Raw genomic sequence first — 17,016 nt, 5'->3', positions numbered from 1 at the left:
AAATGGCGTCTGTAGCGGAGGTCCGTTCGAAGCAGAGAGCTGTCATTAGTTTTCTTTTGGTGGAAAACCAGAGTATCGCAGATGTTCATAGGTTACAGAGACCTTTCACAGGACAAAAACACGGTGACTCGTTGGGTGAGGCGTCGGTCATCATTGGAAAAGCTCGCTCAATCCTGTCTCATCTTCCGCGTGTTGGCCAGCCGCACACGGCTGTGACTGCTGCAATATTGGAACGTGCGGACACCCTCATTCGAGGTGGTCAACGAATCACAGTGAAACACCTCGCTGCTCAACTGAACGTCACTATTGGTATTGTTGACCCAGTTGTCCACCAGTCTCAAGGTGTGTGACCCCTGGGTTCCTTGCCACGCAACAGAAGACCATGAAGAGCTTCCGTCTGGCCCAAAAAAGGACACACTCCGCGGGAAGCAGTGCGTGGATGGTGGGGAGATAACTGATGCAAGACATCGGCCAAAGGAGTAGTTCCATGTCGGCATACAGGCCCTCCCAGTAATGTGGCGTAAGGCCATCGCATTGAACGGAGATTACGTTGAAAAATAGTGTTTTGTAGTTAAAAGAGTGGGGAATATTATAGTGTATTGGAATCAAGGATAAAACGTACGTGGTTTCGTTAGTTGTTGAGCGCCCCTCGTAAGTTGACAGAAGGCGCGGTGGTTGATTATCCACCGAACCGAATGTCAACTTAGTTTGTACGTGGCAAGCTGCCCCTAATGGTTGTCACTGGTCGCTGGTATCATGGGTAGTGGAACTGGGGTAGAGTTGACGGTCGAGATGGTTCCACGCGTGCCCTGTCCTTAAATAGCTGATTGGTAACTGTCTAACTGAGTATAAAGCATGTCCAACTGTTGTTCTAGATCGTAGGTTCGCTGCCGACATATTAGGACATAACTCATAGCCGCTATATCCGTAACGCTCTGTGTTACAGAGCGAACGTCTAATACGGTCGGCCTTCAGCGGTGACTGGCCGGATGGCGACGTCCGCTGCTGGCGCCTGGTGCACATGCTCTGCCTCAGCACCTCGAGGACCCTCAGCCTCAAGATCTGCGGAATCTACACGCTTTCCAGGATGACTCTGCTGCAGGTATGTATCAGTGGACAACGAAAGTTACGTTTCTCGCCTCAACGTTACGAGCGTAGGAGGTAGGTCAGTAATTTTACTGTAGGCCCTGCACCATACTTGTTCGACAAAGTACGCAAAACTTAATACACGATAAAAATTATTATTAAATGTATAATAGTCATGGATTTTTCCTTTTTGGGGGATTGATATGGACTCACTCGGCTCCGTGAGGCCAACTGAGGAGCTACACGACCGATTAATTGTAGTTCAAAGGTCATGAAACCCGACACCGAGTAGGAGAGCCGTGTGCTGACAACCGCTCCATACTGCTCACGATGACGCCATTGGGCAAGTATGACACGCTGGTCAGTCGAGCCTGACTGTGCTGCCAGAAAGCGGCACATTAACATTACCTTACCTTACATATAACCTACTGGGATAATTTTCCAAACAAGCACTGCGTTTGATAACACGATGTGGTAGGATTACAGCTGTTGACAAATCCAATTACGATTCAGAAATGAGCAGCTGGAATTAGGACAACGATGTCTTTTGTACGACGGCGTCCGGAAAGCAATGCCTGCGAATTTTTTATGTGGTAGCTCTTAAAGCTTCTTAAATAAATGCACTGCCTCAGAAATTTGAGTCCTACTAGCTTCTTGCTCTTGGATGCCTCCGTGTTCTGAACTGGTCCCTTCAGCTTCTAAATCTAAAGATGTGGCTCTAACCTGTAAACCACGCATGATCCATAACCTGCTCAACTTCTCGTTTTTCTGTATCCCTAAGCTCTATACTACCCAGGTCTCTCAGACGGTTCATGAAATGAATTAACTGTGCTTGAACACGACATACTTGTCTATGTGCCGGTTGATTATCGCCCAAGGAGGTAATATTTCTATCCATCTCATCCACGGCACCCACAAGAAGTTGCAAGACGTCACGTACCTTGCCAATGATGTCGGGGGAGACAGAAACTGGGCCATCTAAAGCCGCGCGCAACCTAGCCGCTAATTCCGAGACACTTCCCGTCACCGGTTGCTCCCTGATCTTGAGCTCATACTGCAAATACTCTTTCTTTAAATACCCAATGCCTGGACATTCCCTCAAAGCCATATCGGACGTCAAGCACCAGTGAACAGTAATTATAAGTGAAAGCTTACAATAACACTAAATAATAACACACAAAGAACGAGTGAAAAAAATTAAGGGAAGACAATCCTACCCCTTACCCCCTTGCCAACAGAACGAAAACACGCTCTGGGAATACCAGTAATGGCACGGGTTAAAAACCGGACACAATAGGAAGGACCAGGCCCCTTTGCTTTTGTTCTTTTATCACTCGTTTATTACATAAGAGAAAAACACATTTCAAGACAAAATTTAACTACATGAAATATTACTCCCAGTAAAGGTTGACATAACCAGTGACAAAGCTTAGTTCTCTTGAGGGTTTCTGCTCGCAACAAATTTTAAGAAGGCAATGTAAGGTTTATATCAATTTAGCTCAAACACGTAGCTACTGATTGAATCACGACACAGACACTTTAACAATTTCGGCAACAAATAAATAGTGTGAATTTGTACTCACAGTAACCAACTAATCAACAGCCTTGCCACTGAATAAGTAGTAGGCCATTTGGAACGAATTAGCAACACCCAGCAACTAGGGGAGTTAATATCAACAGTCTTTAAATGTCTTGCTCCCCATTAAAGAAACAAACTTACAGTAATTAAATGAATAACAAATCAAATACACTATGCTCCACTCAAATTCTTCAGTGGAAGCCAAGCCAAAATGAAGATTCCATTAACTGACTAGCACTAAAGTCACACTAAAGCTCATCTCTGTGTTCCCAGACACACATGGGGCAAACTTATACAAGACAAGATTTTGAAGGCAGCACATCAGTAAAACCGGTAGTGGAGCTAACTCGTGTCACTGAAAATTAAGGTACTACACCGGGGCACAAGGTGGTATACAATGAGATTGCCTTAGTGCTATACTGCGCTCCAAAATATTAATTCAAAAGGCCAATTCAAAATTAAGTACACATAAACCAGCATTAATTAACGAGGAGTGACACCAGGTCGCTCGAAGGGATGACAACCCTTAATTGAAAGGACGAATGCCGGAGGCGGCAGTAACATCAAACACCGAGTTTTAACCAGGAGTCACTTCCCGCTATACAAGTAAACATTTAACCAAGCACAAGGAAGGAACCCCAAAGAGAAAATTCAAATGAAACCCCCAAAAGATTATAAAGGACAGGGAACCCCAACTATTTAAAGTTAAAAGAATTAGCTCTCCCCAAAGGCAGTGTAAACGCTAAGGCCACACTTAAGAGACCACCAAAATTGGTTACAAAAAGTCTTCTACATTTGCTCATTTTCTTTAAACAAAAACACGAGGCTGCTTAACTTCTGCTGGACGGCCGGTATGGCTCGTGTAGGATACACCAGGCAGCAACGCAAGCTAGGCGGTCGCAAGGCGCTGCGAGCAAAATCAGGAGAGCAGACAGGCAGGCAGCCAACACATATGCTCCGTCCTGAACCGGCAGACCGCGTACAACCAACTCCACATACACGTGGTTGCTCCCCACCTCGTATCTCGCGGCGTCTCAGCAGGTAGCCCGAGCAAACGTCAACTGCCACTCGCCCCGCGAATGCGGAAAACAAAGATAAGAAACATCGAAGGATCGATAATGGACATCCAAGAGATTGGAGCGCCACGGCTCAAAACTTTATTCTATATCTTTGTTCTTCATGTCTACACATTGTCATCTTGGCAACAAACACATTTCTCCCAACGACAGACGAATTTGTTGATACCATCACAGTAAAGTGATTGACATTGTTCACGGAGCCATAACCTTAATTCTGCATACACCGCTTCATGACTATGAAAGTGAAGTTCTCGAAGGAGTTCTTGAAGTTTTGGAAACAGATGTTCTCTTACTATCTGGCTCAGACTGTTGAACCCAGCTTTCATTATCTGTCCCATGCTCGAGAAGCAAAAGAAATTGCTGACAGATGTCCTGTCTCCTCTGTTTCATGTCAGTAGTGAGCATTCGAAGCACCCATCATTTATGTACCGCAGTTCTGCAACGAACTCGTGATATGCCGCACTTACCTGAGAGTAGTCTGTGTTATCCGACGACTTTCGTTGATGAGTTCATCATCCCAATTCCGAAGAATCTCGTCGGCTGCCGTACACGGTCATCCACTGCGAGCTCTGTCACATACTTTGAGGTGTTCGATTCCTTCGTTACGAGCACGAAAGATCCAACGTCGCAAATTACTGATGCTGATACCACCATCATCGATCACAGCTTTTATTTTTCCGTGGATTTCAATTGGGGTCACATTTTCTGCTGTTAGAAACTCGATGCAGCACGCTGTTTCTCATGGACCGACATAGAGTGTGACAATTAGTGAACTTGAAACGTCCCCTTTGAACAATTATACAAGTGACTGGGCTTAACCTGACACACAATATTTTTAGCGCAACGCAATCTGACTTTCAAAAATCCCTACAAAAGAATGGCCCTGACTAACATTAACCTATACCTTTCACAAATCACTTACCTCACCAAAACTCTTCGTTGCTCGAACTACTGCAAAACAGCGAGCGCCACTACTGCCAGCTAAATAAAAGATTCAAACTACGGAAGGCACTAACTACTGATAGGCATAGTTAGGAAATGAAACATTTTAGTAGAGAACAAACAATGTATTTACCTTAATAGTGTTGAAAGATCATAATATACATAACAGATCATGACATCCAGTCTTACAAATTTCCAAACTCCGCCATCTCTCTCCCCACATCCACCACTGCTGACGGCTCACCTCCAACTGCGCAACGCTACGCGCTGTTCACATCCAGCTGCCGCTGCCCAACACTACAATGGCAGACAACAATGCAAACTAGCCACAGACTGCACACAGCACAGCCAGTGATTTTCATACAGAGGTGGCGTTACCAATAAAAAAACCTAAACAGCCTACTTACAAACTACATGAAATAAAATCGTCACAACCTCTAAACGGTTTGCGTTAGGACGTTCAAACGGCACGGTTGGTCCCGGAGCATAATGGGAAGTATATGCGAATGTATGATTTGTTTTTACGGCGAAACCGACTTTGATTAGGATACGTTCGTCAATAAGCAAAATTGGTGCATATGGGGGACAGAATATCCGCATTTCGCGGGTGAGAGGTCTCTATCCGTCAATGAATAACAGAGTGGCGTGCAATGTCCAGTCACGGAATAATGGGTGCGATATTCCTTTATGGCACGGTAACTACCGAACGGTACGTGAAAATTTTGGAAAATGATTTCATATAGTTCAATAATTGTTACCCTGTACACACCACCGTGTTACAAGCTATAATTCGGAACCCTCCAACGGCAGAGTATGGCATCTTACATCGGCGAAGCTGGAAAGTGACTGAGTGATAAGCACGGCATGTAATAATACCTCAACCGATATTAAGAACATAATAAAAAAACTCGGAGGCATTGCTTTTCAGTACGCTGTCGTATCTGACAATATGAAAGACATTGCGGTAACGTTTTCCACTGACTGTGTAATTGCATCATCAGTCTCTTTTTTTAAAGAGAGACTGCAGCATTGAATGGCGACTCAGTTTGTGTGTTCCATCGTCAGTACGAGGGTGCGAGGGTTACAATAAACTGTCAGTGGTGCATCGGAAACAAGCAATTTGACTCCCAGGAGAACGTCCATACAGTGACCATAGCCGCGTTAGTGGCTTGGAGAGAAGTCGGATGGGGACTGAAGTATTGAATCGCGACGCAATTTGTGTGTTCCATCGTCAATACGATGGTGCAAGGGTTACAGTAAACTGTAAGTTGTGTGTCGGAAGCAAGTAACTTGTCTCCCAGGAGAACGTCCACACGGTGACCGTAGGCGCGTTACCTGCTTGGAGAGAAGTCGGCTGGAGACTGTAGTATTGAGTCGCGACGCAATTTGTGTGTTTTATCGTCAATACGATGGTGCGAGGGTTACAGTAAATTGTCAGTGGTGCATCGAAAACAAGGAACTTGACTCCCAGGAGAACGTCCATACGGTGACCATAGCCGCGTTAGTCGCTTGGAGAGAAGTCGTCTGGAGACTGTAGTATAATAGCCGAAGTAGACATTAGCTCTTGTAATACAAAACGGTTGCTCATAAATGATACGACCGTTTCCTGTTCCTTAAACGTGACTATTCCGTCTCTTTACTCATCCGCTGTTGTAAGAATAGGTTCCATCGCTGAAATTTATTTTACTCCCTAACTAACTAACGAATTCTCGGCGCTTCATAAGATCGCATGGCTTAAGCAAAAATGGAATTTCATTTTTGTTTTTACTTAATTATATTTTATGATTTACAGTTTTGAGTCATTCATAATTCATAGCTACGAACACAGAAAAAGTTGTTCTTTGAATATCTGGCGCAGAATGGGTCTTGGAACTTTCAGTTGTTGTTATCGATGATGAATGGAAAATGGACTTTATCAACACTATCTGCCAGTCTATTACGTTTTCAACAATGTGTATTCTGCGTTCGTCATAAGAATAGACCTGATGTAAACAAACGCAAACAGGAAGATTTGTCAGATTTCTGGTAAGGTCTTATAGGACCAAACTGCTGAGGTCATCGGTCCGATTGGTCAGAAGCCGTAGCACATGTACACTAGTATTGTTACGCTCTTTGGAGTAGGTGTTACTTATGTATTAGCTGTCTTATTACTAAGTTACGGTAAATGAAACTTTAAGATATGCTAACGTATTAACAGCCATCAACATGTTTGTTAATCACCCTTTAGCACTATAGTTTTTGTTTAAAAAATCGTGTACAGTCCTAATCTCTGTGCTGTTGTGCTCTGATTGTTCGCGCTGTTAATACACAGTTTGGAGATGGCTGACGCCGCATCATGCTCAGTACACGCGCGTGGAACACCATTAAAAAGTGGCAAGAAACCGATTATTCTCGAAGTTTTTCACAAGTTCACAGGGAAAAAAATCAGGTTTGAAATGTTGTGGGCAATTGTATTTTCTACAGTTTAGACGTTTACAACAACGGATGCATAGTTGCATAGGTAGCGTTATAGAATGATACTCTCATATACTCCATCGATCAATGGTTCGAGACTCGCTTTGGTTTTTCTCTTTTTTTTTTTTTTTTGTTCAATTTGGAATACCTATAGCTTTTAAATGTAAAATTCATCAAATTGGTGCTAATTAACACGTATCTAATCATCATTCTTATGAAAAATGTACGTCTTCTTGTTCCTCGCTACATATTGAACGCAGAATTCCAGTTTTCATTGAAAATATAAATTCTTAGATAAATATAACTAATTAAATTTTTAGGACAATAATCAAAAATCAAATAAACTTTATATGGACTCTGTTTTATATTACATGTGTGGTCTCACACGAGCCAGAGTGACCAGCGTCATAGAAACTTGAAAAACAATTTCACAACGTCGAGTAGACTGCAAATGCTGCATTTTTACAGTTGCCACAGTACCGTTGCAATACAACCCCAACAAAACGGATCTGGATCCAAGTTAAGGGATTTGTCGCGAGAAATAACAAAACATTTAATGTGCCAGAACTAATGCACAAGGCTTGTCACACGTCAATGCTGATCGCTGGTGGGATACAGAACGGCATATCAAAAGAAGAGGAGGTAACGTGGCGCTTGGATGGCCTCGTGGATTCTGTTGTTGATCGAATCGTTATCAACGTAGCAGATGACAGTTCCAGTCTAAAATGTATTTCTCAGATTCGGATATGAAGGTTCAGAGGTTACCGAACGACTAACTTACGTAATACCTACAGTGGCTCCAGTATTTAAGTATACGACAATACGCTTTTTCGTTACACGTAGCTCGGAAAGAAAGATTACCCTATGTTTAAGTTAGAAATATTCAACACTCTTATTTGTAATTACGGTACAATACTGCGTTAGCTAAGAACGGGAGAATTTTATGCTTTCCATCTGATCCCCTAACAAGCGTGCGGTAGTGCTGAAGTTCTGCTAAATATTATTACACTCTCTTTAAAAATTAAGCGACATTCGAAGCTATATTGTTTCTCTGCTCGTCTCTTTTTAAGTTTTAACTTATGCTGCTCAATGCAGATTAGTTGCACAAGGTAGCTGGCCAGTGCTGTCCGAGGCAAATGGGCCGGCAATGCAATTGTCCCGTATTATCGCACAGACCAGGTGTGCGTAACTCACTGCATAAACCGTATCCTTATTACCGTACTAGACTTTACTCGAGACAGCTTGGCGTTCGCTCAGCAAGAAACGAAATCCAGTGGGATTCCAGGTAACGTGGAAGAATACATGGCATAATATTTAAATCAGGTTTATTCTTATGATGGACGCAGTATAGTACCAAGATGTTTAAGCCGTTCAACATTTGACGTCAGCATAGAGTTGCCAGAGTAGTGCATTTCATCGACAGAAAATTCCACACAATTTATAAAACGTTTTTGCATAACTTTCTTGGTTCATTTAGCAATTTTTCACAACAACAACTTCCTACTGTGTTGTTTAATCTCCATAACGACTAATGGCGGCTAACAGCAACACAGAACGATGGAAGTCGCAGTGCTGCCAATATAATAATGCAGGAAAAGCGCGTAATCGAAATCCTGCACACTTCTTTCGATCTATCACCGAGTCGGTCCTTACAAATTTCCAACAAAAACTATTGTTATGTCGCTGCATCTCCAATGTGAACTGATTTATGGAACATACGTTAAGATATTCCACAGATAAATGTAGCGTACAAGATCCATGAGACCAGGCGACGAAGATATCACCGACGCACCACCAAAATAGAAAGCTTCAGATCAGTTAGCTGAAGTGCTTTATTCATTAAGTTTTCTATTGAATGGTTCGCTAGTGTATTTAACGTGCCGGCCGTTGTGGCCGAGCGGTTCTAGGCGCTACAGTCTGGAACTGCACTGCTGCTACGGTCGCAGGTTCGAATCCTGCCTCGGGCATGGGTGTGTGTGATGTTTTTAGGTTAGTTAGGTTTAAGTAGTTCTACGTCTAGGGGACTGATGACCTCAGATGTTAAGTCCCATAGTGCTCAGAGCCATTTGAACTATTTTTTGTGTTTAACGTAGGGTTGTTGTTAGCAAAACATTCATATTGTATACCTGTTGATTAATAAATGTTTCTTTAGATAACACATCTCTAAAAAGCGAATCACATTTTTCTTTGAACTCATTCACAAAATACTTAAGACGCTATGTCAAAACAGAAACAATGTCGAACCTTATCAGAATATCGGAAGAGCCGAGTCACATATTCTTTAAATGAAGTGTGCAATCCTTCGGGTTGCCAACCTGGAAACGCAAATTGTTCTGAAGAAAAAAAGAAAAAAAATATGTAACTGATATACGTCACCGGTTTAAGACATTGAAGACCCCAGTCTTAGTGCCTAATGAGTGACTTAAACTTTACAAAGCTTCTGTCACACTTGGGGACGAAATTCGAAACAAAATTTTTTTTGTTACCTGAGATCATCCTAAGAAATCCGTAGTTTTCTCGCTCTCCACGTTGGCTTTTTACAACTAAATTCGATATAGGTTATTGGATTGATGACCATTTTCACCTCATAAATAAGTTTTTAATCATCTTATCGGAAGTTAAATAATCCAGAACGACAAGATTCTACATATCGCTAGTTGATTAGTGTTACATACAGTCCAGTAATAGATCGAAAATAAAACTTCCAAGACAAGTCACTAGCATTAATATTATTACACAATTAGAGAAAAATCTCAGTTTTTTTGAGACATATTGAATCCCCGAAACATAAATATGTCCTAAAACGTCAGTAACATTATTCAGAGGAGACAAACGAAATAAAAAGAAATTTCTTTTTTCAGGAACTGTATACAACAAAATTATTTTTAAGGAAATAGCATGTTTTCTGGAAACATCCACGGGAAACTACTTATTTGGTCTCTTTGAAATGAAAATAGTTAACTTAGCGCTTTAGAACTGTTCACTGCTGACAAGGATTCACTCACTGGCACTGCAGGATCAGAAGTAAAGTTCTCCATCACTGACTTTACAGCTTCAAAGTATATAGAAAATCACCGCTTCAATCCATGTTGCCGCCTTGTCACCACTGGCTCCGGAGGCAGAGGTACATCAAGTAGCGTTGTACGCAATACGGACATTTCAAGAAAACCATCTTCGTCGATGGTATCAGTGTATCTGTTACTATGAACTGATGTCAAACTACCTCTGCCAATTGTTGCAATGCTTGAGTCGTACATGTAATATGCACTAAATTTGGATAATATACTTAAAGCGATTTATCTGCTTTCAACGGACATTTTAATTTCTAATGTCTATACTTTTACAAATAAATGCATAAAACTTTGTCACCATGACCAGAAAGGAGTGAGGGCTCACACTCATCGCAGTGGAAGTTCAAAAACGTAGCAAAATACCTTTTTTTTTACATGTGAAATTTCATCATTTTTTCACTTATTACTGGCTGCGTTTGTTGCTATAGGTACACTTTTCTTCCTAAGTAAGAGAGATTCTTCGATGAATTTTTCATAGCATACAAACAGTAGTTACAGGTGTATGAAACTCTAGAATTTTCCAAATCTATTAAAAAACTGTGGAAAAATTGAGATAATTAACTATAAAACTTGAATTTTTTCTAACATGAAGTTTAAAATGTAACAGTTCATTCATTTTTTCATAAATTAAATAACTTCTAGAGTTTCATACACCTGTAACTATGGTTTGTATGCTGTGCAAAAGTCATCGAAGAATCTCTCGTACTTAGGAAGAAAAGTGTACCTATAGGAACAAATGCAGCCAGTAGTAAGTGAAAAAATGATGAAATTGTGTTTTGTTACGTTTTTGAGCTTCCACTGATTTGAGTATGAATTCTTCCTGGTCATGCTGTTAAAGTTTTATGAATTTATTTGTAAAAGTATAGGCAGTGGAAATTAAAATGTCCTGTGGTGCCTCTCCTGCTCCAAGTTTGACGTCCTACCCCAATTAAGTTATCTGAATCTAGCAATTGTTGAACTATTTGTTGTTACAATAAATAAAAGATGGCTTAGATGCAGCCTCAGTGTCCAACTTAGCAACTTAGATTAGCGATTAAATGGCCTACAGCATCCATCACCTCTGAGCAGAAATCCGTATAGGTGTTTTGCCAATGATAACCCAATTTTTTTCTAAAGTGTCGACACAGCAAGAATCCCGTTAATTCTTCCTGAGAGTGGACTCGTTGGAAATATTGCGGTTGCAGTATTTCTGTAAGAAATGTTTAACATCAAGTGCCTGAAGTTAGTTCCGGGGTATGTCCCCTGAAACGAATGCAAAACACAATTTTTTGTAAAATTCACTATTACATGATGTAGGCTGTCCCTGAAACTGTGTTTAAGGAGAGCCTGTTTCTTTCAAGAAATCCGTTGTTTATCCCTAATATGTAGATTGTTTCGTAAATGATGTTCAGCTTGACATTTCATCGTGTATCCTATACGTTTATCACTAGTTTTTTTGACAGAGGTATATTTTAGCGTTATTGGTTAAATAACTGTCGATAGAAATCCATGTTTTCAGCTTTGGTGACAACGAAGATGCATCCGGCGCCGTGGTTAATTTAGGTGGAAGTGAGTGTTGCAAATTGGGAAGCGTTTGAGAACGACAAAGTAAAGCGTTTCAAACGAGCCGTTGTTGTTTGCATTAAACTTGTGCAGTATAGCTTTGAGTGGAATGGGACTGACGACATTATGAGAAAAACAAGTAAAAATGGTGTCTGGTTGTGCCAAACGGGGTTTTACTAGGATTTGTAATTCAATAAACCAAGAGGAAAATATTATCATAACTTTTCGTCATTAATGTCGGTATTAGGGAGGGCGGGTAAGGAAGACTCCCTTCATAGAATGACATTAAGGAATAAATGTAAATTTATAACCTTCCAAAAGCAAACATCCTCTATCACCACGTCAAGTGAAATTCTATTTCGTGTCCAGCAATAAGACACTTTGCTTTCTTTGTTAGAAGGGACGATATTCTACTAGTCCTCCGGCAGGGAACTGCTGGTAAAGAAAATCGATCGAGTTCTCTTCAGAGGCATCATCCCGCCATTTGCCTTAAGTGATTTAGGAAACAATGGGCAATCTATAACTGAATGGCCGGATGCGTCTTTGATCATACGTACTCCCAAATATTCAGTGCCTTGTCAACGCGTAACATCTTGTTTAATTACCACGAGGAGAATCCCACGTAATTGTTCACTGTAGTTTTGAAGGTAAATGTTACGGCTGTGACGATCCAGGCAGTAAACAACAGTCTCTGCACAGTTAATTAGGCCTATAGGGGTCCATTTAGACCAACAGTACACACCGCGCAGTACCTTCCTACACGAAGGAGGTGGGTGAGAGAACAACCTGTATGGGACTTCAATCAGTGATGTCCGGTTCCGTTCAGCGACCAGTGCAAGATTTGTCTGGCACCTTATTAGCGACCTGGAAGTTTTTGAAGGTGACTACGTGCTAATTAACTTGGAAGGGATGCCCTCTGAACTGTTTCACTGAGGAAAATCGCAATGTGATTCTTTCTTTAAATCGTTGCAAGAACGTCAAAATGGCAGGGATCGAAATTAGTGTCCATGGAATAGAAGATCAACTAGAAGCACTGAAGGCTACTTATCGCGACGTTATAACAATGCGATTCTGCATAGAGCACGCGAAATTACTTTCTCTTCTTCTATCAGTTGTGTACTTCTGGACGCTGAGAAACTAAGTGTTCATAATGAGTGGAAAAAATGAGTATCATTGTCCTTTTCAAGATGTGTCGTCGTACACAAGCACAATACTGTAGGCCTATATCTCTGACGTCAGTCTGTCGTAGAACTGACGGAGTTCAAATCTCCGTCTGGCCATTTATATTTACGTTTGCTGTAACTTCCCTAAATATGCTAAGCTGAACGCCGTATAAAAGATATTTTCTGTTTCCTTTCCTTTCTGTTTTCTGTCTAAGCTTGTGATCTGTCTTCAGTGAACTCGGAGTCAACCAAGCGTTGAACTCAGGTCTTCGTTCCCTTCTTTCTTGCTAAACTTGACAAGGAGTGCCTCATTCAGAAACCCGTGTTTATCGTCTTTAGGCTTACAGATAATATTAGCAATCTCCGAACGACTAGTAGATAATATTCGCAATTCCAGAACGACACCGCAGTTTTTTTTGTTAAAATTTATGCTTTCATAATTTCCCCCCGTCAATCCAACACATCACACACACACACACACACACACACACACACACACACGAACACACACACATTCAGTCTTAATTTTTGTTTTCGACGACGTTGACTCAAAGCCAATTTAAAACCAGTTCTAATCCCGTGGGTTTTCGGTTAGTAATCAGGCTAAGGCCGGAACTGGAAGTCCGTTTCCCATATTCCCAGTTGAGAACTCTTGTTCTCCACTCATAGCTATAACTGACGGAAAACAACCAAGTTCTGCAACATATGAACCTGGTCTCGTGCGAACGATAGGTGAGGCAATTGTCAACTGCGTTTTATCTCGACGCGAACCGTGTATGAGAAAATTGTCTCCGTATAAAATATACAGGGTGAACACAAAGTCTTGCCCTGATTATAACGATTTATTACAGAATAACCGTTTGACATAATAATTTACATTTGATGCCGTTACATAGGTTAGTGTTACTTTTTTTTTTTAGACCACTTACGTTAGTAAACCTCAACGTGTGCTCCCTTGGTAGCGCGGAGAATGTCGAGGCGGCATTGAGAGGCACCCACATGCCTTGCTCATACTGTGGCATCAAGCAGTCAGGCCTGCAAGATGAGTGGTCTGCCAAGCGAGTGGGTTCATTCTTATTGATCGAGTAACATGAACTCTAGTACTCACACCTAAGTTAAAAATTATTCTCCTGTATGAATATTACGCAACGGAAACGCACATCTGACTATTAGTAATTTACACTACTCTGACTGTTCACTACGCACTGGCAATACCACATTTTCTTTTTTTATTTAACGGCTTTTATCAACACGTGGCCATCGCACTGAATATGAATGGCGCACACATTATAAATTCTGGATATCGTGACAACATACAATTCGAAGGAAAAGGCCACCAATCTTTTTCTTTTCACTATCTTATTTATTCCGATAAATTCTATAACCTAAACACACAAATTCCAAAACCTACAACAATAACACATGAGAAGTTCCGCCCAGTGGGCATGGCTTTACATTGGTGATTGTCTATCTTATGGTCTCTTAATTATTTAATGGTACAGTGCACTTTCTGGATAGGATGGTGGATCTTTTGCTATATCTCACACTTCGACCTTCACAACCATCATCACGAAACTTTCCTCCAGACCGAGCGGTACAAAAGGAACATGCATAACCCACTACCCCTGAAACTACCTTGCTACTCTCCCATGCAAACCATACATACTTAAATTACATGACATACACCACACTGCAACATGGAATACAACACAAGGAATAGTCACAACATTATAATCACATCACTTTCAGCTTTCCCACTTCAATTAGTATTTATCCCAGTTTCACACGACACTGCCCCACTTCGTAAATTTTCTTTCCTACTATGAACTCTGGAGGATATATGCACGTCTTCCTGTGCAATGCAAGCCAAGTGGCGTTGCTGGATAGACGGCTGACTCACCTTGCTTCTCTCTCAGAATATTATAGTTTGAATCAAGCGTCACACGGAAACATAACGCGCAAAGTAATATTAAGAACATATTCATCACACACGCGAGTCCTCAACTGATACCATGGACGAGTACTTCTCTTTATCCTTTGTCTCATACACAGATTGAGACTCACATAGTACTCACCACGCGGAAGTACTCGTCTCTAATTTCAAGTCCTGCACACGCCATTTCTTAAATATTTCCAACTTATAATACACACGCTAGTAATTCAGCTTAACTTACGCACTCGGAAGTATTTCAACTTATTGCTACACGTGGCTTCATTGTGACCGTTGGTCACTTCCGAAGATTACTATGATCCCCTTAATATTACCTGCCTGACATTTAATTCTCCCCACAAAAGTTCCTGAAATAGAGAAATTATTATTCCAAACTACTCTTAAGTATTTCACATGCATACCATGTGTCCACTCTTTTGTCTTTACGGAGCACACCTAAGACAGGTCTTACCAACACTAGATCCAGCGGCAGAGTGCTGAAACATGGCCGTTCTTCAGGTTCTCTCGCACCTCTGCTGAAGTGAGGGAGCACCTTGCTACCGTATTGGTCAGCCACATTTCAGGCGCTCAAAGCTCAGGTAAATTTCATCTCTTTGGTCCCACCAAAGGTGACCCAAGTACCGTCTCAAAGATGATCATATATTCACATTCACTATCTGCGGTTAGCAGACGACCATACATTCATTCATTTCACAGATCTCACCAAACTGGATGTTTGTGGGAGTGCACATGTGATAAATTAAATAAATAAATTGTCATTCTTTCCCACACTGGTATCCGGCTTCGCTGTATTAATTTAAATTGAGTTATTTTTACAAAAAATGTGTTGTTCTGACAAGAATAATGAAGTATGTTGTACCTATTTTCAATGTCGGGGGGTACTGTACCCTTTCAGCATTCCAGTTCCCTCCAGGTGTTTTGTAACATGTGTTCTGTCACAATACCCACTGCAGCTTCTATCCTAGCTTTCAGGTCGTCGACGTCAGCAACTGGTATAACGAAGACTCTGTCCTTGATATAGTCCCAGAAAAAAAGTCAAGGGGCGTAGTTCTTGAGAGGGGAGTAATTTCCGGATCGGTGGATTGGAAGGAACGGTCCAACACCCTGGCCACCCCTGATCGGTGGATTGGCAGGAACAATCCAACACCCTCACCATCCCGGATCGATCGATTGGAAGGAACCGTCCAACACCCTGGCCGTCCCTGATCGGTGGATTGGCAGGAACAGTCCAACACCCTGGCCATCCCGGATCGGTCGATTGGAAGGAATGGTCCAACACCCTGGCCATCCCGGATTGGTCGATTGGAAGGAACAGTCCAACACCCTGGCCACACCGCTCTCCAGACATTACTCCCCTTGGCTTTTTTTTCTGGGGCTATATCAACGACAGAGTCTTCGTCACACCAGTTGCTGACGTCGACGAACTGAAGGCTAGGATACAAGCTGCTCTGGGTACTGTGACAGAACACATGTTATGAAACACGTGGCGGGAACTGGAATACCGCCTCGACATTCTCCAAGCTACGAAGGGAGCACACATTGACGTTTACTCAAGTAAAAAAAAACTAGCAATACTAACATATGAAATGGCATCAAATGTAACTTATTATGTCACACGGTTATTCCATTAAAACATATTATAATCAGAGCAAGACTTTATGCTCACCCTGTAAATCACAGACTTGTTATCTTCTTAATTTCATTTCATTTATATGTAGTAACAGTTATAAGAGTTAGTACCGCTTACGGAAGTGTCTACAGATTTTCTAACAATTGGAATCTTTTGTTTCACAGATACTAAATGTTTCGTACAGTCTGCTGAACTTCATATACCAGACGAAGGCAGAACAGAACGTTGCCGAAAAGGAGCTATGACACCACAAGGAAGGAAGAAATCTGCAAGATAAAATTAGTCGTACTAAGCTTCTCTACAGGAGCAGCTTCTGAATGTAAAACTCGCTACTCATGAGTAACTCCGAGATTTCTCTAAAATGTATACAGAAAGCGCTGTTTCTGCGTAAATTGGTCAAATGCTGTAAACTATCGACGGTAGGTGCAATATAGACATTGTTATATTTCACATTATGTAACAAATATTATAATTTTCATGTTTGTGAATAAAAAGTCATCACAACACTTTATATACAAG

The 17,016-nt window shown here is 41.4% G+C and overlaps 1 protein-coding gene across 1 annotated transcript in view; it reads left to right on the top strand.

Moving 5' to 3' along the window:
- Positions 1-16,742, top strand: part of LOC126204270 (uncharacterized) — a 242,123-nt gene extending 225,381 nt beyond the window's left edge. The window contains exons 6-7 of the mRNA XM_049938659.1: positions 947-1,102; positions 16,662-16,742. Of these exons, the coding sequence (XP_049794616.1) occupies positions 947-1,102; positions 16,662-16,742 (237 nt within the window). The remainder of the gene's footprint in view (positions 1-946; positions 1,103-16,661) is intronic.
- Positions 16,743-17,016: the final 274 nt, after the last annotated feature.

The sequence above is a fragment of the Schistocerca nitens genome, chromosome 9 (genome assembly GCF_023898315.1).
Source record: "Schistocerca nitens isolate TAMUIC-IGC-003100 chromosome 9, iqSchNite1.1, whole genome shotgun sequence".
Classification (NCBI taxonomy): Eukaryota; Metazoa; Arthropoda; class Insecta; order Orthoptera; family Acrididae; genus Schistocerca; species Schistocerca nitens.
The sequence above is the reverse complement of the archived record's forward strand: the minus strand, read 5'-3'. Positions and strand labels throughout refer to the sequence as shown.